The sequence below is a fragment of the Amphibalanus amphitrite genome, unplaced genomic scaffold, assembly GCF_019059575.1.
Source record: "Amphibalanus amphitrite isolate SeventyFive unplaced genomic scaffold, NRLGWU_Aamphi_draft 000031F_arrow, whole genome shotgun sequence".
NCBI lineage: Eukaryota > Metazoa > Arthropoda > Thecostraca > Balanomorpha > Balanidae > Amphibalanus > Amphibalanus amphitrite.
In genome coordinates, this window is record NW_024881527.1 from 1,097,718 (window position 1) to 1,121,205 (window position 23,488).

The following is a 23,488-nucleotide window of genomic DNA, read 5'->3' on the forward strand; positions in this document are numbered from 1 at the left end:
ACACTCGTACGACCTTGACCTTGGCCGCGCCATATTCGTCTTGAGTTCTGTGTTTGCCCCCCCCCCCCCATTGCCCTGTTTGTCTTTCGTTTCTGCTTTATTAATTTTGATGTATCCTTTCAGAAACCTTGCTTACTTGCTTACTTTGGCCTGCTTGGATGCTTGTGAAGCTGGAGTCACAATACAGAGGCCAACTATCAAGTTGCACGAGTTTTGCACCACCAGACTGCCGAGTTTTGGAGACGCCTGGAGGCTACAGTTTCAACATCACCTTCATCTTCAGTTGAGTTCGGAGCAGCACGCCCAGCCAAGCTGACCTGCAGCAAGTTCGTCTCGCACTCTGAGGTCAGGTCACTGTGCTGCCATATGGTTTCTTGGGGTCAGCCAGTGGACTATTGTGGTGTGTGATGGCTTTATGCAGGGGTCAGCTGGTTTGAGGCCCTGTTTTGATTGGATAATAGCAGTTTGGTCAGACTAAACAACTTGTAATATGTCTGTGAATTTGGTTGACAAAGCTGTTGGTGATTTGTTTTGTAGTCAAGGGAAGCAGTAGTTTAACCTGGAATAGGCAGGTTGAATTTGATTGCGTATTGATGTTTTTGGATTAGGCTGCAAACTGTGCATGCTTGGTTTGAAGGTTGCGCAGCACTGAGCTGATTGGTTGCGTTGATGATTTTTGGTTTATGTGGCTGAGGTTTGTGGTTTTGTAAGATTCCTTCATATTCCTTGCCTGAGATTTGGAATTGCCTATCCTATTTTCCTGTACATTACCATGGCCCTACCACTGCTAGCAGCCATTCAAGGTCTTCGAATCTCAGAACTGAAGGTTGAGCTTGAGAATCGTAACCTAGACAGCAGGGGAAACAAAGCTGCTTTGGTTGATCGTCTTTATGTTGCTATGGAGAAGGAAGGTGTACAGCCAGAACAGGTTATGCAACTGAAGAAGGGTCTATCTGTAGAGACGAGGACCAAAGAGGATGGGGCTGAACCACAAGATGAGACCAAGTCACAAGAAAATGCAGTCAAACTTCAAGATGTGACCAGAGCACAAGAAGATGTAACCACAGTACAGAATGTGATTACAAAACCTGAACATGCAACAGAGACACCAGAAAAGCTGGCCAGACAAGCTGATGGTGTGACCTTACCACTGCCAGACGTCCGTCCAGAAGACAGTGCCTCACAGCAAGGATCCAGGACATCTCGTCGTTCAAACCGGTCCAGCACTGTAAGATCAGTTCGGAGTGCTGCCAAAGAGGAACACATGAAGTCAGCCGCAAGAAAGGCAGGAATCTTAGCCAAGATGGAAGTCCTAAAGGAGCAAGCTACCCAGGAAGCTAAACTACAAGAGCTTATAAAAGAGATGGAGTTCAACAAGCAGCAAGGCTTGTTGATGGCGCAGTTGGCAGAGGAGGAAGCTCAGCAGCAGGTTTACGAGCAGTGTGGAAGGAGTGAGGTTGGGTCACTTCACAGTTCCCAGGGTCTGCCAACCCGACCCTCACCTCAGGTATTGAATCCACAGGCCTCCGTCTTCCAGCCTCAGGGAAACCACGCAGAAGCGAGCCAGAAAGGCCAAGTGATGGAGGAAAGGTACAAGGAGTCTGAAGCGCACTGGCAGATGGCTCATCTACCCCCAGCGGAAATAATTAAGTTTCAGGGCGATTCAAGCGAGTATTTTTCCTTCATCCGCTCATTTGACAGCCGAATTGGAAAGAAGGCTATATCTGAGGAGGAAAAACTGTTCTACCTCCAGCAGTTTACTGAAGGTCGGCCGAGGGAGTTGGTCCGTGGTTGTCTTCACATGCCGCCCAGCAAGGCCTATCAAGAGGCGAGAAGACTGTTGCACAAGAAGTATGGAAACGAGGACAAAATCAGTGCAGCCCACGTAGAAAAGCTTTTGTCTTGGCCAAACATAAAACAAGACAACCTGGAAAACCTTGAGAACTTCTCTGTCGCGCTAATGGTATGTGAGAGCGTGATGTCAGACATGCCCGCCGGCATGCGGGAAACGGACCACCCGCGAACTCTTCGCAAGCTGGTTGAAAAGCTGCCCTTCCCGATGCACGACCGTTGGAGAAGACTGGCCGACTCAGTCATGGAAAACCAGCATCGGCGAGTGACGTTCTCAGACCTGGTGGCGTTTGTTGATAAGGAGACCAGGGTGGCAACAAACTCACTCTTCGGACGACAAGTGATGAACACATCGAAGGTGATTCCAAAGGAAACCAGGATGACTCCTAAGGATACTCAGCGTCAGAAGCCGAAGTACGGACTAGCGACTGCTGTACAAGTTCCCGCTGGCTGCGCTTTCTGCAAGGAAGGACACTCTTTGGAAGACTGTGAAGCACTCAAGCAGAAGGACCTAAATTCCCGAAGAGACTTCATCAAAGAAAATAGGCTATGCTTCGGATGCCTGAAGAAAGGACATGTCGCGAAGAAATGTCAGCAAAGAAGTACCTGTAAGGTCTGTGGTGGAAGACACGTCACGTTGCTGCACGAGGAAAGAAGCCAGAAAGATCCTCAGCACCGACAGACTCCTGAAAAACCTCAGGAAGCCCCATCTGTGAAGACGTGCCGAGTACAGCACTCCAAATGGAACACAGGCTTGGCAGTCGTACCTGTGATAGTCAAGTCATGGAAGAAGTCAGTAACTACACATGCTCTTCTAGACAGTGGCAGCACTGCGTCCTTCTGCCAGGAATCTCTGCTGCAGAAGCTGGGACTCGAGAACAAGAGTAAGAAGAAGCTGTCCCTGACAACAGTTTGCAAGGATCAAGTCGAGATTGAGAGTCAGATCATCACTGGGCTCGAAGTAGGTGACATCGATGGACAGCATACCCTCCAGCTGCCAGCAGTCTACAGCCTAGAGAAGGTACCGGTCGATGTGAACGACATACCAAGACAAGAAGATGTCAGCCGTTGGCCGTACCTGAGTGGTGTGAATCTGTCGAGCTTGGATGCACCAGTCGAATTGATGATAGGCAACAATGTCCCACTGGCGATGGAGCCGTGGGAGGTGATCCATAGCCAGGGAGGAGGGCCTTTTGCCACCAGGACACTCTTGGGATGGGCTATCAACGGTCCTGTTCGACATGAAGGAAGAGGGCTGGTGAAGGCAAACCGAGTCAAAGTAGAAAACGTTGAAGACATCGAGGACATGATGATCCAGATGTACAACGCAGAGTTTACTGAGAAACTCTCAGACAGCTCGAAAGGACCTTCGATTGAAGACAAGATGTGGCAGAAGAAGGTAGAGGAAACCATCACGTTCACGGAAGGACACTACGAGATAGGTCTTCCTCTGCGAGACAAGGACACTCAGATGCCAAACAACAGGAACATGGCGCTGCGGCGACTCTCCACCATCCAGAAGAAGATGGAGAAGCAGCCGAAGTTCAGAGAGGACTACACTACTTTCATGAACAACGTGCTAGAAGAGGGCTACGCCGAGGAGGTGCCCGAGGAGAGCCGAGGAAGAGCGGATGGGCTGGTATGGTACATGCCCCACCATGGAGTCTACCACCCTCACAAGCCTGACAAGATTAGGGTTGTGTTTGATTGTGCGGCTAAGTCTGACGGTGTGTCGTTGAACGACAAGCTTTTGCAAGGCCCAGATCTGGCAAACTCCTTAGTTGGAGTCCTACTACGCTTCCGCGAAGAACCAGTAGCCTTCATGGCAGATGTGAAGTCCATGTTCTACCAAGTAAAGGTTCCAGAGTCTGAAAGAGATCTGTTGAGGTTTCTATGGTGGCCTGGGGGCGAGATCAACGAAGAACCAAAGGAGTACCGCATGACCGTCCACATATTTGGAGCTGTCTCATCCCCAAGCTGCTCAAACTTCGCGCTAAGACGGACTGTCGAAGACCACCAGGATGACTTCAGTGAAAAGGCACTGGAGACTGTCAAGAAGGCGTTCTACGTGGACGACTGTCTCCAGTCGGTGTCGTCAATCGAGACGGCGAAGTCGCTGGCGTCAGAGGTACAGGCTCTGTGCGCCAAAGGAGGTTTTCATCTGCACAAGTATGTGTCCAACAGGGAAGGAGTTCTCGACAAGATACCGAAAGAAGATCGAGACGAAGGTTCTTCTAAGAAAGGACTTCACTTGGAAGAAGCGACAAGCGTCAAGAAAGCACTGGGTATCAAATGGAACCTGGAGCAGGATACCTTCAGCTTCTGTGTCAGGGCAAGAGAGATGAAAGTGACCAGAAGAGAGATTCTTTCTGTCATCAGTGGAGTGTTTGACCCTTTGGGCTTTGTGGGGCCATTCATTCTTACTGGTAAGAAGATCCTACAGGAGCTGTGCGCCATGAAACTTGGTTGGGATGAAGACGTCCCGGAAAGTCAAGCTCTGATCTGGACCAAGTGGCTAAAGGACCTGCCGAAGCTGGAAGCGTTGGAAGTGGCAAGGTGTCTGAAGCCAGCGAGGTTAGGATCGATCGTCTCAAGACAGCTACATCACTTCAGCGACGCGAGCACAGTGGGTTATGGTGTAGTGTCATACCTGCGTCAGACGGATGACAAAGGGCAGGTACACTGTATGATCCTCATGGCGAAGTCGAGGGTCGCGCCGCTCAAGAAGATGACCGTACCTCGAATGGAGCTGGCTGCCGCAACAGTTGCAGTGCGACTACATGCGATGATCACAAAGGAACTTGAGATCCCTATAGACGATGCTACCTTTTGGACGGATAGTTCGACAGTGTTACGGTACATCAACAACGAGGGGACAAGATACCAGACGTATGTCACGAACCGGTTGGCGGTTATCAGGGACGAATCTGCACCAGCGCAATGGAGATTCGTTAAGTCGGAAGATAACCCAGCGGACGACGCCTCGAGAGGGCTTATGGCGGGTGATCTTCTAGAGAACAACAGGTGGTTCCATGGTCCAGCTTTTCTGGGGAAAGAAGAGTCTGAGTGGCCTCGTCCGCCTGAAGGACTTGAAGACACACAAGAAGCTACAAGAGATGCTGATGTGATTCGGCCTGCTGTGGTTGGCTCGGTCTGCTTTGCTGAGGACGCACAGCCTAATCCGACAGATCGGCTTCTGTACCACTATTCAGACTGGCTCAGACTCACAAAGGCAGTGGCATGGTTGCTGCGCTTCAAGAAGTACCTGATGGCGAAGAGAATGACGACAGGAGCAGCAAGGGAAGGACCGGTCACTCGATCCCAGGCTCGGGATAGGGAAAGGTCTGCTTGTCGGTTGTCAGTGGCCGAACTTGAAGAAGCGGAAAAAGCCATTCTCCGGCGAGTGCAGGAGAGTACGTTCGCATCGGAACTACAAGCGCTGAAGCCTCAGTGTTCTGATGGAGAGACCAGGCAAGATCCAGTGGACCGGGCGGTGAAGAGAAGAAGTCCTCTGCGGCAGTTGGATCCCATGCTAGAGGACGGACTATTGAGAGTCGGTGGCCGTTTAGCCATGGCCCCACTGGATTCCAAAGCAAGAAATCCAGTCATACTGCCCGCACGCCACCCTGTCTCAGAGTTGATTGTACGGCATGTTCACCAACAGGTGGGCCATCAAGGAAGAGAACATACATTGGCGGCGCTACGTGAAACTTTCTGGCTGATTCACGGCAACTCGGAAGTGCGCCGGGTCCTGAGGCAATGCAAGCATTGCATAAGACGGCAAGCACGACCAGAAGAACAGAAGATGGCAGATCTGCCCCCAGAGAGGGTAACTCCAGATCAGCCGGTTTTCAGCAGTGTCGGTGTTGATCTGTTCGGTCCGTTTGTGACGAAGAGGGGCAGAGCCTCGGTCAAACGGTACGGGGTAATTTTTACTTGCCTAGCCACTCGAGCCATCCATATTGAGTTGGCGGACTCAATGTCAACGGATTCTTTTATTAATGCGTTACGACGATTCACAGCGAGACGAGGGCCAGTCCGGATGATCAGGTGCGACAACGGGACAAATTTTGTCGGAGCCGAAAAGGAGCTTCGCAAGGAACTTGAGCACCTAGAACAAGATCGCGTACACAAGAAATTGCTTGAAAGCAAGATTGACTGGATTTTTAACCCCCCAGGAGCCTCCCATTTCGGTGGGGTTTGGGAGAGGCACATTCGGAGCATCAGGAAGATACTCAATTCCCTCCTGACCAGCCACACCCTTGACGACGACGGCCTCACCACTCTCCTGTGTGAGATCGAGAGTATCTTGAACAGTAGACCACTGACGACGGTGTCAGCAGACCCGAGAGATTGTGAGCCGCTTACACCGAACCACTTGCTGCTTTTTCGCGGAGGTCATGTCACGCCTGGAGTCTTCTCCGAATTTGACCTGCATGGTAAGAGATGGCGCAAAATGCAGTATCTCGCGGACTGTTTCTGGACGAGGTGGAGGCGGGAGTACTTGCCGCTCCTCCAAAGGAAGCAGAAGTGGAACAGTGTCCGAAAAAACCTGGAACCAGGAGATGTGGTCCTGGTGATGGACGAGACACTCCCGAGAGGCCAGTGGCCACTTGGAAAAGTTGCTGAAGTGACGAAGGACCAGAAAGGTCTCGTGAGGCAAGTAGTGGTGAGAAGAGGAACTTCAACGTTCCGTCGACCAGTGTCGAAGCTGGTGAAGCTCGTGAGCGGCGAGGACTGAGCACTACGTGGCTGAGGAAGACGAAGTTCATTTTTATTTAAGAGTGCAGTGTTGAATCGGAGATGATTCAAGGAGGAGGGTGTAAACGCCGGAAGCGTTTATGGTCTCCATTTGGTTTTGGTTTATATTCTCCTGTCCTTTCCTGTCCCATTGTGAGCCCATCGGCCCGTCTTGTTGAGCGAGCTGTAGGAAACGGAGAGCCAGTAGAGGGCTCTGCTGTCTGGTTGCAGCCAGAGGTAGGGGGCAGCACGGAGCACGGGTTGAGACGCTGATTGGTACTTTGGTACTTGCAGGGCACTAAAGAGTTGGTACTTGTGTAATGTGGAATGTGAATGTGGAATTGCGTCGTGTCGAATGGTTAGCCAAATACTCATGTTAAAATGCGTTAAATTTATGATTCGCGTGATATCTCATGTGATGCATAGGAGCCTTTTGCATTCAGAGAAAGACCTATTATAATGGACACGGTACTTAGTGTGGTACTGGAAATAGTGCTGGTACTCATACGCCAACACGTCAGATTTGGTAACCGCCCATTTCATGCCGCATTTTGGTTCTTGGAAAGCGTTTGAAGTATAAGAAGGCGATAGCGTTCAGGCGTGAAGAATATGTCTGCAGGTGGATAATGTTGGTGAGTGTTATCGTCTCTAGCGATAAAGAGACGCTTAATTGTTATCAATATTAGTATTCATTGCGCTGCATTGTTACAAACTGGATCTGAGAAATGCGCCGATTTGTGTCCATTTTTGCGTATGTGTTTAATCGCGAATATTCTGCAGGATTGCAGTGCAGCACTGAATAAGTTTGTCTGTTATAAGGCCAGAAACATTCTCTCAGTGTTCAGGCCATTTAAGGCGATTTGATTGCAGTGGGAGAGCGACACTCGTACGACCTTGACCTTGGCCGCGCCATATTCGTCTTGAGTTCTGTGTTTGCCCCCCCCCCCCATTGCCCTGTTTGTCTTTCGTTTCTGCTTTATTAATTTTGATGTATCCTTTCAGAAACCTTGCTTACTTGCTTACTTTGGCCTGCTTGGATGCTTGTGAAGCTGGAGTCACAATACAGAGGCCAACTATCAAGTTGCACGAGTTTTGCACCACCAGACTGCCGAGTTTTGGAGACGCCTGGAGGCTACAGGTTTCATTGACAAAAACATCAATCAGTTCGTACCAAAATCACTCTCCCATTTCCGTATCACCATTTCCGTACAAGCACGCGTCATCGAGCGCAGCGAACATACTCAAAGACAAGACTCACGTCAGCACACCGTCACAGCAAATGAGAACCACCAGACTGGCTCGGCTGGGTTCTGTCGCCAGAAGGCTGTGATCGATCTGAGCAAACCCACAGTCAGATTAGCATAAAGGTGGTGGTGCTCGCTCGCACGGTAACCCCCACAGGAAGTCGTTTTCTTGCTTGTGAAAGGGGCATTACTGAACATATTCAGCACTCAGCGCGCATCATCGACAGTAACGAGGTCACATCACGGGGTAGTCAGTCACGGCAAGTAACCGTGACGACTTTCGAAACCATCACATTCGAACAATCAAACCCATTATCATCTCCAAAGCCGATGATGAGCCACACCACTCCTTTCATGGCCGCGACTGCGTGATTTGGAGTTGAAGTTTATCATCGATCACGAATGGTCAACAGATCAATGAGTTCATGATCTGTCACACAGACCACTAATGGTGGAGCAATTCCGGTCACAAAGCGGTCGAATCGGCCGCATGCTCAGTGAGAGGTGTTGATAACCCCGTGGTCAGAGCTGGTGAGAACGCCAGTGGTGAGAGCCGGTGAGAACGCGCTAGGTGACATCTGGTGAGATGGGCGAGACGAACGATAGAGCTCACCGCCGAAGCGTCACCGGTCAATGTTCTTGATACTGTTCAGAATGTAGCTGCCCAGAGCATCGTCCTGGCGGAAACAACGACAGGGGTCAGGGACCGGAAGGCTTTGGACGTCAACACCTGCACGATTTGTACGGTAATCTTGCACCTGCATGCTGAATAAATAAATGAGTAGAAGCACAGAAATTTGGCAGGTGCGCTCCATGCATCACACGGAAATGATACACAAACTTGCAAATGGAATTGCCTGGAGGTGTGGCTATTAAGCTGGCACAAATGTTAACGAAAGAGGGGAAGTGAAGGAACTTCCTCTTCCTAGCATCTTTCAAGCAAAGGCTCTGAAAGATCGCATTTTTTACACACACGAATTAGGTGCTCTCAGATAAAAAGAAACTTACGGCGTTTAATTGTCAGAGGGCAGCAATACCTAAATGCAGAGAGCACTCAGAAGAGTGTAGACTGTGAAGCATAGACCAATCAATCCCATTCCCTCCCTTGACTCATGTAAACTAAAGACCCATGTAAGCTCATGTAGACTCATGAGTCATGAATCAGACCTGCTAGCGTTCTGACGCCCGAGACCGGCGCCGGCGCCGGCGGCAGTGGTGTCGGTGTCAGTATCGGACCACTCGTATGGATCGGCAGGTCACATTCACAGCACCCACTCCCTCCTCTCCCATCCCCTTCGTCCACGCACGCACACACGGCCGGCCGGGAAATAGGAGCCGAGGTAACAATACCCTCCCTCCCCTTCCCCCTACCAAGGGCGCACACAAACGGTGGCCGGATCGGGAAACAATCGGAGGGAATGAGCACTTAAAACGGACGGATTTCATACGACTAACATTAAATAGAAACGCAAGCCTCATTTCATGCATGTTTGATTCCGAAAAGGCGTGCCACCAATACTCGAGGAAAGGCCTGATAAAGGAAATGGCGAAAGGCGTTAGATTTCTCCATATGAAGTTAGTAGAAATCGAGGGGGTAGAGATTGACCCAACTTTCAGACCTGAACACACCGGCAAGACCCTCATGCCTGATTGTCATCCGACCTCAACAGACAATCGACTCGTGTAACAAACTAGGCGCTATTGACGACCGCGACCTGCGTGACACTCCCTGCCGTGAATCGTTCGAGCCACGGCGGACAGGTCAGCGACCCCTCCGGCGGACCCACATAGACCACCGCCTGACCGACAATCCCACACAAAGCCCGCCGGACCGACGGTCCATACAGACCACCCCTGGCCCACCGGCACAGACAGAACCCGCCGGACCGACCGTCTACAGCGAACCACTGCCGGACCTACGGTCGCACATAGACCCCTGCTGGACCGGCGGCACAGAACTCAGACTGGCGTGCGACCGGTCGATGATCGACGTAGAGCGGTATGATGATGATCGATTGAGTTCTTGTGTGCGTGTATATGGGCGAGGGAGGGGGGGGGGGGGGGACATTCCGACGGTGTGCTTGGTAGTTTGGACATCAATGGACGCCATCCAGCAGAGGTGCTCGCCGCTCACAGAGAAAGGTCGATACGGGACAGTGTTTGCTGCTGGACGCCGCACAAAGTGAATGGGGAAAAGGTCAATACAATCCAACGGGAGACTGGAACTTGCAACACAAACACAACAACAGCTGCAAAGCTGTAATTGGTGAGCGTGTGACAACTGGTGGCACTTCAACTGCACGTTAGCAGAAATGATGGCGTTAGGGACGGTGAAGCCAAAGACCAACAATTTAAGTTTAAGACTTCGACAACCATTCCCTTCCCACAAAAAAAAATCAGTAAGAATGCTACTCGTAGTCGAACCGGGGAGTAGCCTGAGTTCAAGTGAGCGTACAAATCAATTCGCCGTTACACGAAGTGTATCTAAAGTGGATGTGAGGTGGGTGTGTCTAAAGAGTGTAACTATTCACCGCCCTCCACTGACAGCGTGGTACGACGCACCTGGTAGGTCCAGGAGACGATGGCCTCCTTGAGGTCCTCCTGGTCGGAGCCGGACACCTGCAGTAGCACCGAACCGATGTTGATTGGACCGTCACCCAGGTGCTGCGTTATACCCAGGCGCCTGTCAAAGAAGGGAACACGAACCGGTCACACACTGACGTATACTAAAAAAAACAGGTGAATATACTAGGTGAATATACTAGAATATACTGATGGGTGAATCATATATGACGGGTTATTTGTTTAACAACACATCCGGCACCTATGGTTGCCGGCACCTATGGTTGGCAACCAGGAGCACGGTGAATAAAAGCTTTAAATCAGCACATCAAACATCGTAGAAGTTCAACACCGTCGTTACTGGCGTTAAGTCAACATCAGCAGAGCAGCTATCAACAACCGCAATCGGTGCGTCTACATGTACGTTTCAGTACAACCTCCTCGTCTCCCGCAGCTCATTTCTGAAGAAAGGTGTATAATTGCTCCCTCCTCTTACTAGGGGTCCATATTGTTCTCCCATTTGCTCACTTTTGTAGGTGGGTGTGCAGCTTATCGATGGTGCGTGACACCGGTCCCGGGTCCTCCAGCGTCACGGTCGACGTGAAGCGGATCTCGTGACGCGTCACGCCCAGTTCCGCGCACGCCGCGTCACTGTCCAGCACACGCACCTTCTGTAACACGCGGAAAGTGCAAACGTATGTCACACACACGTTTATTGACACTGCATATCCGTCAGCTTTCTAGCCACGCTACAGGTTTTATGTCATAGGTGCAGGGGCTGGATGATTACCTATCGAACATCAGTGTAGATGGAACATCATGGCTCGATCCCACTTCAATTCTAGTGATGATTTTTTAACGGGTACACGCATTTTACAATGACAAAGTCAACACCGATTAACTCTCCCAGGATACTCCTGTAGATAATCAATATCTACATGTCATTCACAATACATACTTTGGATAACGCTGGAGACATCATAATCATGTGATCGCAGGATAAGAGTTCAATTCTTACCATCATCTTTCTCATCCCCAAAACGCCCACCGGTGTCTCAGCCCGAAAACCGTCATAGACCCTTTATTCCCCGGCCGCCGACCACTTACGTTGCCTTTGACCATGAGCACGCCGTGAAGCAGTTTGCGGCGTTTGACGCGCAGGTCGCCTATCTCAGCCACCGGCTGCAGGTCACGCTTCAGTAGCGACAGAGACACGTCGGCCGCTATCGTCGGCTTCGTCACAATCGTACACGTCTCGCCGTTGGCCGGGTTGAAGCAGTCTAGAGATAGCTCCTGTATAAAGAGAGTAAGTTGGGTAAAAGAGGGAAAGAGATGAAGTAAGTTTATCAAAACAAAGGAGGATAAGAGTTCAGAAAAAAAAAATTATTCAGTATATGTCAGAAGCAGTAAAGGAGAGATGGCTATCAGACTTACACAAGTATTATAGGAAATGTGGGCAATTGGGATGTTATGTTTTCCACCACTTCACTCGCACTGACACCTGCAGATCAAACACTATGTCGTGAGCCTGTCTAAACCTGATACCCTGCCCCTTCCCAGACCAACCTGCTGGATCTTGGACTTGAGGAAGACCATTTTCTCCGCGTCCCCGTGTACGAGCATCACGTTCTTGGGCTGGCAGTACTGGATCAGCTGCATGATGCCCTTGGCGTCCGCGTGTGCCGAGAACGACATGTACTCCACGGCCATTCGAACGTCCACCACGGTACGGGGATTCTCGAACTCGACCTTTTTGGCGCCGTTCAGCACCTTGTGGCCCACAGTGCCGACCACGCAGTAGCCCGGCATGATGAGCTGTGTAAAGACACAGAGGGAGAGTGGGAATTGGTCAAAATAGGTACAGGGGTGAGCACCTCGAATATAAAGAAAAATTAGGCAAGACATTAAAAACTATTGAATCATATTAAATATAGCTAGCATAGCTAACAAACTATTGTTAATGCAGACTAAAAAGCTACCGATAAATATGACGCAATGTGTACTAGTAGTTTTAGGCAACGTCGACGAAAAACACACACATTTCGAAACATTGGTCCTTTTGCATGTACAGTTCGTTGTCATCCTCCTGGGGAGCTTGATCACATCAACTGACTGTTGTTTAACGATGTTTTCGGTCAGCACTATCAACGACACTGATCAGGGTTCGGTGCCCTCGAGAAGTTACTTTACCACTCCTTCCAAAGGTAGCTTGTTAACAGGTCAAAGTGTTCACCAGGCGCCCAGTTGAGTTACGCAACATAACATAGTCCCTAGCCGCTAGTAAAAAACAACAACAACGGTAAGCAGAAGGTAACAACGGTAAGCATACTGTCATGATCACGTTCCAAACAAGGAAAGGGAGAGTACCCCACCATACAAATCTCTCACCATGTTCTTTTCATCTGGCGCCCATCGTTTGAAGATGTTGAGCGAGAGGCCGGCGTGCAGCATGCCGGGCGAGGCGAACACCACCATCGGGCCCGGGTTCTCCATGTACGACTTGTCGAACGGCTTGATGTGCTTGAACTCGAACATGTTACGCTCCACGAACGTCTTCTTGATCTTCTGGTTAGTCCACGTGATGAACATCTTATAGTAGTTGTTGGCCTGCAAGTGCGGAGAGGAGAGTCAGGCGAGTTCACACCACTTCAAACTTTGTTTTGATAAATAGCATGCGTCCTACAAAGAGCACAAAACAGGACAGTGCACTGGCAGCACACGACTCATCCAGACGCATTATTTCTACCATGTCGCACACTGATCTATAAGCCACATGAATCAGCGCAACTGCTGGTGTAATGTGAATCAGACAGTGGTGAAGTATAAAAACCCGAGCGATGTCCAACCGCTGCGGTCTCATTAGCCCTTCCTACGGCCCACCTACCTTCTCAGTCAGTCCCAGCGAGAAGTAGACGGGCACTTTGAGGTTGGTGCGCTCCCAGTAGGACTCCAGCAGGATGCAGAGCTCCTGGGCCCGTCCCAGCGCGAACACCGGGATCAGCACCTTGCCGCCGCGCTCTACACACTCGTGGACCTGGCAGACAGAACAGGGGGTCAAATGATTGAAAGGGATGGTAGGTCACAAGGAAAAACATCACAGAGGGGTTATCTTTGGTTTCTGGGGTTGTAGATCAGCAGTGACTGGCTCATAGTGCTAAGCGGCCAAAGGAGAATGCAACTCAGTAGGCGGAACTATGGTCAAGCGTACCCATTTTCGGGAACGCATTTTCGTTCCCATGTTTGGGAACGATAAACCCAAATATGGGAACGCCATGTAGGCATTATTTAAAACAAGAAAAAGAACCGTTAAATGACGTCCAAAAAATATAAAACGATCGTGAACCACCTGATATTTGTCTCAATATTGTTGGGAAAGAGTTTGATATTGTAAGGCCCATCGTAGTTAAGTTAGTTAAGTTAATAGTTCCCCTATTTCTAAAGCAGTCCATCATCCGGGCCGCGAGCCCAAATTTGGGAACGCTCTCGTACACTGGCGCTGCAAGCGTTCCTTATTATGGGAACGGCGTACCCAAAATTGGGAACGATTTCACCGACGCCTTTCAGGGGCTCTTTTCATTAACAAGCATCACGTCCAACGCCGCAAATTATTGTTAACGCAACAATCATCAGATGACCTTTCCGGCAAGACCGTCGCATGTTTCGCCCGGTCTTCTGCGCTTTTATTCCCGTCGATCTCGCAGCGGGCACGCCCCCCTCTGCAGGATTACGTAATTCACAACGCTCAGCGATGTTCAACAAGGTCTTCCATACCTATATCCAACGTCCGCGCCGAGGGTAGAGACATGTCAAGCACCTGTCTGTTTATCACCGATAGTTGACGAGCACAAGGAAGTATCCAAAAATGGGAACGCTGAATATGTTACACCCTCAAAACACCTAGTCCCAATGAAAATCTAGTTTTTTCCTTTCTTGATGAGTGTAAGTGGCAAAAGGCCTGGTAGGATGGGCACGAGGAATGATCGAAATCAGCATAAAAATTATAAATAAGCCACACAGAGCGACCTATATAAGAGAAATTCCCCCAAAACGATCACGCTTAGAAACACGGAAGACAAAAACCACGCTCATGACGCTCCTTATAAAACAACTCTAAACAGCTAGCATCCAAATAAAATATGTCTATCTGGGATGATATAATACAGCTGAATAATTTTAAACCACTGAAACTGAGTTTACAACAGTAGTTCGGTAAAATCACTGACGTTCCATGCGGTCGTGCGCCCCGACACCAAATGTCACCAATATTACCCCCGGACTGTCCGCGTGTTCGCTTGCATATGTCAGCATCTGGTGTCGCTAGTATGAAACTTCATAACCAGGCGAAAATTATTATACTTGACCTCAAAATGTAAAAAACGCTTCATTTTCCTTAAAATTGCAAGTTAAATGTAGTATAACCCACGTTTTCACCATTCCGTCATTTCAAAAAATCATTAAAAATATCATTCGACGGTCAATTTCCTTGTGCAACGGTCAGATTAAAGATAATTTTATAGAGACTTAGTAGATACTTAAATTAACGTGCACTTTTTTGAGACGTGATGCACTAATGAGTTTTAGTGGGCGAACGGCCGAAAAATTACCTTCCGTTCCCATAAATGGGAACGCCCGTTCCCATATTTGGGAACTCCGTTCCCAAAAATGGGAACGTTCCTATATTTGGGTACTCATGACCATAGTTCCGCCTACTGAACTGCTATCATATCCTGGCAACGAAGCTAAGGAGAAGCAAATGAAGACCAGAAGAGGTGAAAGCAGGCAGGCAATATATGGGAAGCAGCGACACAAGCTGAATATGAACGAATTAAAAATCAAACGCCTAGCATAAGAGCATGATCAATGATCATGGATCATGGCAGTGCCACAATATGAATCGTATCACCTCCAACTCTCACACTTCACACATCGTCAGACAACTATCCTGCGCAGCATATCTTCCGTCGACCGTCACTGTGTCAGAACGTCGTCAGACTTTCGGCCAGCGTCTTACCTTTTTGAGGATGTCTCGCTCTCGGCAGCGCTTGCTGTCGCGGATGGTGGTGGCGTAGGTGGACTCTGTGATGAGCAGGTCGGGACAGCACTTGTCGATCCAGGCGGCGCCCAGGTGACGGTCCGGCGTCATGTTGTAATCGCCCTGAGCGCAGGGAGTGGAGCTGGGTCGCACATCGAACGACAAACTCAAAACAGACGGATATCATTGTATGTGGCACTAGTTCGTATCAGCCTGTGAAAACGTAAATGGTATAATTTATTCAAAGTTGTCAATGTGGTATGTTGTTTTGATAAAACGTTTCCAGTCCAATAGTTACCATAGGTCAAGAGTAAGACAATAGCACTGTATCTACGACCGCTTAACCCTATTCCTGGCGGGGGGGGGGGCCTCAGGAGCCCCCCCCCCCGAGGTTTTTTGGTTATATCTCCCAAACGCGTTGAGCTAGGAAGCTCAAATTTTCTGACTTTTCCTAAAAGGCTTCTACGCAACATGTCTGAAAATTTTGAGTTGATCTGACCTCAGGTCAGGTCACCAGAGGCGGTTTGGTGACGCTACCTCAGAAAAGTTTGCAATCACGCCAGAGCTAGAGTTTTTGACCGATCAATTTCTTCTCTTCAGGGTTTAGTTAGGGTACCAGTATGTGCAATTTGTATATCTCGGAATTTTGATATCGGTGACCTAAGGTCAGGTCAATTTCGCGACCTCCCCATTATAAGTCAATGGGGGAAAAATCAACTCCCTGTTTTTACCACTAAAACGGGTCGGAATGGCCCCATATACCATACATGACTTCATATACGATCAACCTTCACTACCTTGAGGTCTGTTTTGCTGTTGGGCAGCTGCGAGGTCATGTGACGTCATCAAAGGTCACCAAAGGTTTTTGGCCAATAACTCCGTACAGGAACAAGATACAGACGCGTGGATGGTCTCATTGTGTTCAGCTCGTCAAGACGCATCGAATGATATACATGATGACCTCTAGGTCACGTGACCTGAGGTCAACCTTTGACCTTGACCTTTCGAGGTCAACATATATATATCATTCGATGCGGATTGACGAGAGGATCACGATGATGCCCTTAGTTTGTTCCTATCTTGACTAATTCGAAAGTTATTCGAGAAAAACTCTCTCCATATCTAGTGCCGCCATTTTGACTTTTTCGACCCCTGTGACGTCATCTTTGACCTGACCTGAAAATGACCTTAGTAAAAATTGTAGATCTTGGCCGTGCGTATCCGATGCCGTTTACCGCTTGTCGCTATCTTGCTTCGTTCTCGAGATCTCAGGGGGGGGGGCCGAATCGGCCCCCCCCCCGCCAGTTTCTTGTCCCGGCGGAGCCCGCCAGGAATAGGGTTAAAGCAAGTAGTAGCGAAAAGTGCACAATCGAACGTCAGGATTCCGCAGCTCACCCACCGTGTAGACGACGCTCTGGTCCCCGACCCGGACATGGAACATGGCTGCTCCGAGCACGTGGCCGGCGTAGTACGCCTTGATCTCGATCTCACTGTCCACCTGGGCACAGACCGGGCGCGGAAACAGTCAGGCACAGACAGGGCATGTAAACAGACGGTGATGGAGGGCCGGCCACCGTAACTGCTCATGTGCCTCCAGAAAACCAGTGGGGTGACGCCATGACAGCAAACTGCACTTTATGTTGAGAAATTGAAGCTGCATACAATGACCTCATTGTATGTTCATCTCTATGAAGCTACCCAGGCCATCCAGGGAACCGACGGAGACGTCCCGCACCTGATAATCCGCAGAGGCCCACGCGGGCATTATACCAGCTACACCACGAACTATAATTTGTATAAGTCGCGGATTTCAGGCGTATACGCCTGAAATCCGCGATTTCTGTCGCACAAAGTCAGAGTTCCTGCAGCAAAGCGCCACCTACCACACCAAGCCGCTGGACCAGACACCCAGATGGCACCACCCTCAGCGTCTCTGCCAAGCCTCGCGCAAGTCAGTACGGTCTCGCGTATTTATTGGCCGCACGGTCTCACGTAGATTTATCGCCAAGTTCTGCCAGCCGCTCTCGGTACCCTTACCTGTACGGTCTGATGCAGGTTCACGGCCGTCACCTTCTTCATACATTCCTTCACCATCTGTGACGTGAAGAAGCTGGTGGACGACTCCCCCTTCCGCTCCACCGCCACCTTCCGCATGTCCTCCTGCACGTCCACACATCAGGTGTCAGACATAGGGCCGTATTCAAGTCGACTTAGTAAGTCGATTTTCTTTCGTAAGTATACACTTGGTATTCACGTCGACAATTCTAAAGCTTTTTTTTCCGACGGAGTTCAGGTGAATCGACAAAATTTTCTTCAGAAGTAGGTCATGCGTAAGAAAATTCTTACGAAAATGATCGACGTGAATACGGCCCATGATCAGAGACGGCTTTAAGAGGCAGAGAGCGAGCCTAGGAAGGGGTAGCTAGCAATGCAGAGCAGCTTTAGAGTATTCGTCAGATCCGACTGCCGGGTACAGTTAAAATTATCCTATGCAATGAAAAGTTAACCCTTACTCAATTGAAACTCGACACTTTCGTCACTCTCGTCCTGTAAGTTGACCCAATGCTCCCCATCGTCTCCCACGTCGCACGCGCCTTACCAGCAGTATGGGCGCGATGGCCTTGGTCGGGTAGGTCATGTAGATGGGCCCCGAGTAGCCCACCATCTCAGTCATGAAGGGCAGCGCCCCGCAGTGGTCCAGGTGGAAGTGTGAGATGATCACACAGTCCAGGTGCTCCGTCAGCGAGCCGTCGGCGATGTAGGAAAAGTCCGGGAAACGCCTCTGTGTGAGACAGACCAGCAGTGTTAGCGTAAGAAAATGGCAAAATTGTAATTACTCATACCATGTTCTAGTATGTGCAGGGTGTTCTACAAGTGTCTGATGTGTGGCACAAACATTTTGAGCTGATAGGTATAGTCAAGATATGAAGCATGTCCCAAAAGTACTTCTGGTCACATTTAGCTTAAATGCATTGAAGCAAAATATGAGTGATGAGATGTAATTATAATATTAGTTTGAGAGCCAGAACATAATGAAAAGCTTGTTTAGGCTGTATTGTATTCAGGTGAAATTGGTTTTGCAGATAGGCATGGGACATGACTTCTTGGTTGGGTTCCACTACTGATACCTCCCAGCAATGAGCAAAGTAAGTTATTTTAACTACATCAGTAATGTGGCACCAGGCATTAGTCACTAGACAGGCGTCAGGCACCTCATCATTGTGGCCCATGTGCATTCCACAGTCCAGCATGATGTTCTTGCCGCCGATGGAGACGAGGATGCAGCTCCTCCCGACATCTTGGCCTGCACCTTCATGACACAGAGGCAAGTGTCAACAATTTGGGAACAGTGAAACACCTTTATCAAATATCAAAGGAATGCAATGAATTTACAACGATTGGAATAAAACAACCACAGCTCATATTTTCATCTGTTGAAGTTTCACAAACTCTAATCCAGTTGTTCTGGATACAGACTGGATACTGCACAGTGCACACACATAAGCACTTCATAAATATTTAGGTATTTCTTTATTTCTTGATACCCCTGGACAAAGCCCACAATGGGAGGAAATCACTTGCACATTGAATAACTATGCTTCAAATGTAAAAAAAGATAATTCACTTACCCAAAGGCGTCACCTTTATTTCTGGCATGGTACAAAAACAGAATTGATTTTTTTTATGTAACGATTCACTTGAAGGCCTATTAAATCAAGATAAACCTTCACAGCGACAGCATGCCTGATCTACACCAACGAAACACACCACCATGCGTTTGGTGCACACACACAAACAAACACAAACATCGACAAACAGCTGAGCAGCCTCAACCTGCGCCGGTGGCGTATTTACAAATTGCAACCGACCTCCGCCGTAGGGTATTTTATTTCCGCCGTAGTGTATTTCACTTGGGGATTTTCTACCATACATTTGCCTGAGCTCAGGGTAATTACAATTTGTCGGCGACGTTAAAAAATGATGCACCTTTTTTCGCAGTATAGGATATCGCATGTGCATATTTCTGCCTTTTTGGGTGCGCTTTATCGGTTTTTCGTGAGTAACTCACGTAAAAACCGTCCGATCGCGACGAAACTTTCAATGCCCCCGATTTTATCAATTTTACACCTACCCTGACCCAAATGACCTTTGACCTGTGACCTATTTCTCGAGACCATGTTTGGCCCGAATCGCGATTCGGCGTATGTCGGCTCGCATTAGCCGCGCGGTTGCAGTCTTCACGTGGTTTCAAGCGTTGAAACATGTGATATGATGCAGCGATGCTGGTCCCATGCGTTAGGGTGGGTGTCAAGGTCACCTGAAGGTCAGGTCAGCTCAATGACTTTTGATGACCTCGGTTCCTTTTTCGAGTTTTACATGTTTCTAGGCTAGTTTTTGGAGCTGATTTCGAATTTAGCAACCATTTGAACATAACAGGGGGTGTAACGAAATTATCCGAACACCTTTCTTCCCGCTGTAATTAAAAAGCAAAAAAATCTGGTACTTTTTCTTTTAACTGAGCTTGTAGCCACCTTTCATAAAAACACAGTGATGAATGTTCTGGAGCATTTCAGCCAATGGATTCTCCAGCACACTGGCTTTGATGCGGACCAACGCCGTCTAAACCTGTGCCTGCGGTTGAGCAGTGCTTATGGCGGGTGGCTCTTCATATACCTCCTGCTGAACAAGAGCCCACGCCCCACAGGTTTTCGATTGAATAGGGATCGCGACTTTTTCCAAGTCATAAGCGTTAGCCCAGAATGATTGAAGGTTCTATCGGCATCACTTCCCGTTCGTTTAGGGACTTTTAAGTAGCGCGCCGCCCCGCATGAAGACAGTGTGGCTTGAATCAGGCATCAGTGCGCGTTCAGAAACCGTGCCCTCCTATGCCGTCTGGTTGAGCGCCTCCAATCATGCTCCTACACCTTCCCTGGAAAAGCTCCACCCTTGCCTATGGGGCAAAATATAACCCGCGAGTTGCTGGGGGGGGGCGTTAAACGCCCCCACTTTTTTCGCCGGGCCATAGCATAAAAACGGCGCGCCGCAGGCGCGCCAAATTTTGGCTACCTACATACCTGTAGGGAATTGATTGAAGTGTATTGTGACAAAGTTTCAAAAAAATCGGTCGGAAATTTTTTGAGATATCGAGGTTTTAGTGACGTCATGATTTCTGAGTTTTCGACCAAAAACGGCATATGTTCAAAAAATCATATAAAATCACAGAATAGACATACAGACATGCCGTAAACGCCATTAGACTACCAATACCATGAACAATCAAATGGCTATCTTCGATTATTGATTATCGTTCCGCATTTTCCAAAATCTTGAACTGAATCTTGGCAATTTCTCGTGACTACTTCACTCCCATGATACATGCATTTCTTCAATTGGACTTTTTGAGCCAAACACGTACACATATGATAAAATGAATGTCACCATCGTGTTCTACGCCCCAAATTACCCACAAAACATGTGTCACAGGCTGCGAATATCAGTTTTGATTTTCGGGGATATGTGCCTACCCGGTTGACCTGACCTTGACCCTGACCTATGCTTGACTGACCCCTACATGGAGCTGACACTCTTGTTGGCCTTATTTGATGGATTGTGCACCGTTTTGACAGAGTTTATGACGAGAGGCGCCCATTGCGAAGTCCTGAAGTCCATGCTACTGAAAGCCCGATTTCAGGTGTTTGACCTGACCTTGACCCGACCTGTGACCTCAAAATTCAACTTTAAAGTACTCATCTGAAGCGTCTCGTCGCGTTCTTTCGTTTGCCGCCTCGTGCGTTTCGCTGCGCCTATTGGTTCTCGAGTTATCGGCTGGGGGCGTTTAACGCCCCCCCTTTCCCAGCAAACGGTGGGTGGCGAAATACCCCAGCAACTGCCGGGTTAAGGGACAAAAACACAAAACAAGACAGATAAAAACAAAGCAAAATTAACTCATTACCTAATGAAATTAAGGCTGGAGCAAAAGCATAGGTAATAGGTATATATGTCAAATTAGAATGAAAGATTAAAATCAACCTGACCAGGCCTTACGGTCTGACCTGGTCCTAACCACCTTACTTCGCCTAACTTAACCCAATTCAACCTAGCCTACCACAACACCTGCAGAGGTACCTTCCTGGAAAAATGACGCCCAGGGAGGTGACTGTCCAACTTATTGGAATAGGTACTACCATGATTGCTTGTCAAAATGTGTGTCATCATGCTCTTGTTTGACAAGTGATGTATAATAAATGTGATATTCAATAATTATCTCCTGACTGCTGACTGTTGAGTGATCAAAATATTCAAATAATCAGGGTACAATGCTTTGCATAGTGCACACTAATCATGTTGTTTTTGTGTAGGCCCTCTGAACATTGTTGTGTGCAGTGCTATGTGCACCTTAATTAAGTAAAAAAGTGACTGGTGGTACATGACAAAAGGTTGTGCAACTGTGAAGTTCATGCCCTTGGTCAAGCTGGTGCCAAATGCCTATAGCTATAGCAGGATCAGTGAGGGTTGTAGACATGCTACATACATTGTGCATTGAAGATATTGGCACAAAGTTCATCCGTAATTACTATGCTTAACACCTAATGTAAGAAGCGACATAAATGCCCAGATGATAAAACTCTCTGGTCAACATCACACAAATTTATTGACATACTTTGCAGGTACATATTTACATTCATGGCAAATACTTTTGATTTGATTCAGAAACTAGTTGCTAGTAAGCTTGCATTTTTGTAGGTACCACAACAATCATATATTAAATCATAAAAAAACCTTCTCATGGCATTCATCACATACCTTTTTACCGAACAAGTACCTAGCTACCATACAATGATTCTACAAATTTTCTGCAATCCATCTATCTATATCTCAACTGACACAATGAATTGAAATACCCTAGCAAAACCTATAAATGTACATAAAAAGAATGCAATGCTACAAGAACTATGAATTTCTGAAGTTATTCTCACATGCTGGAACGTTGAAACTCTACTTTTGTCTTCCATTTCCACGTTTGATTGAGCCATCATATCGAACTGTTTTCGTTCTTCATTCACAAGCTTTCGCACAAATCTTGAATTTTTGCACATCATCTTGAACCATGCTCCAGTCTTTCCAACAAGGTATCCAGTCTTTCCAACAAGGTACTATGTAACATCAAAGCAATTTTGATTTGTTACAGCAGCTTCAGATCATGATAGGCTTGAGGTTTGTTACACCATTTGCCAGACAAATCGCTACAAAATGTGTATCAACTCCCAAACTAAGTAATTGATCATATCAGTATTTGCAGTTTCCACACAATGTTTCATAATATTATTCTATGTTTATATAAAGAAACTCAAATAATCCACAAATTGTTATTGAAACACTCCCACTTCAAGAATTCACAGCAATAACAGTACAAGTTCAGAAGCAAACAAACATTGCGCCAGATTTCGTATGAAACGCGCCATCGTCCTGAACTTTCTACCACAGACGGTAGTTCAACCGCAGCCGTAGTGCGAAAACCCCTGCCCACCTTACCCCACGGCGGAGCTCGGTTGCAATTTGTAAATACGCGCGCCGGTGGCGCCTTAGAGCGCCACCTAGTATACCGTTTTGAAACTATAAGTGTATGGTCAAGCCGTTCCTAACATGTCCGTGAAATGAGCACTACATTCGAATCATGAGGAGTGTATAAAGAAAATTATCCCGCAAAGAGAGAAAATTATCAGATGTCGCTTAACTGACTTGAGACGATTAACAAACTGTCAAACGTCCAGTTGACATTTCGTCTATGCCTGAATTATGTTGTATTTTTATATAAGGTATATGCATTTTTACCTTGCGCCCGAAACATATCGGCGGTACGGGATGGTAAAATCATTAAACCGCTCGTAGGTAGAAAAACCTTTTAAACGTCTCACCTAATCGGCTCGACGTTTAAGTTCTACCTATTCTATATATTTACGGAGCCACATCAGCTATATACAAATCTTCACTCCGGCTGCAAGAGTGGAGCAGTAAAGTACCTAATCTTGGAGTGGAGGGGTTGGACCTCTCGTCACTG

At 48.1% G+C, this 23,488-nt stretch overlaps 2 protein-coding genes across 3 annotated transcripts in view; one reads left to right on the forward strand and one right to left on the reverse strand.

Moving 5' to 3' along the window:
- The window catches only part of LOC122367743, a 29,048-nt gene extending 21,377 nt beyond the window's left edge, over positions 1 to 7,671 (forward strand). The window contains exons 2-3 of one of the 2 annotated variants that reach the window (XR_006254113.1): positions 124 to 7,223; positions 7,594 to 7,671. Coding sequence is in view for 1 of the 2 variants with exons in the window: in XM_043341104.1 (XP_043197039.1) it covers positions 773 to 6,592 (5,820 nt within the window). In the remaining variant the exon portion in view is untranslated. Of the gene's footprint in view, positions 1 to 123 lie in introns of both variants that reach the window. The other variant, XM_043341104.1, reaches the window with a different exon arrangement.
- An 84-nt stretch (positions 7,672 to 7,755) lies between these two features.
- LOC122367751 (integrator complex subunit 11-like) lies at positions 7,756 to 19,284 on the reverse strand. The gene is made up of 13 exons (XM_043341122.1): positions 19,059 to 19,284; positions 18,642 to 18,739; positions 18,029 to 18,211; positions 17,467 to 17,589; positions 16,829 to 16,927; positions 15,409 to 15,552; positions 13,282 to 13,431; positions 12,786 to 13,004; positions 11,964 to 12,212; positions 11,505 to 11,690; positions 10,926 to 11,068; positions 10,398 to 10,518; positions 7,756 to 8,512 (listed from the first exon to the last, which is right to left on the reverse strand). Exons 1-13 carry the CDS (start codon positions 19,084 to 19,086, stop codon positions 8,459 to 8,461), a joined length of 1,797 nt encoding a protein of 598 aa, XP_043197057.1. The 5' UTR covers positions 19,087 to 19,284; the 3' UTR covers positions 7,756 to 8,458.
- Positions 19,285 to 23,488: the final 4,204 nt, after the last annotated feature.

Coding starts and splice junctions, on each gene's coding strand:
- LOC122367751 (XM_043341122.1), bottom strand. CDS start 19,086: ATGCCAGAAATAAAGGTGACGCCTTTGG. Junction 18,740..19,058: donor AATAAAGGTGACGCCTTTGG/GTAAGTGAATTA, acceptor TGTGTCATGAAG/GTGCAGGCCAAGATGTCGGG. Junction 17,590..18,028: donor CCATCGCGCCCATACTGCTG/GTAAGGCGCGTG, acceptor GTGGACGTGCAG/GAGGACATGCGGAAGGTGGC.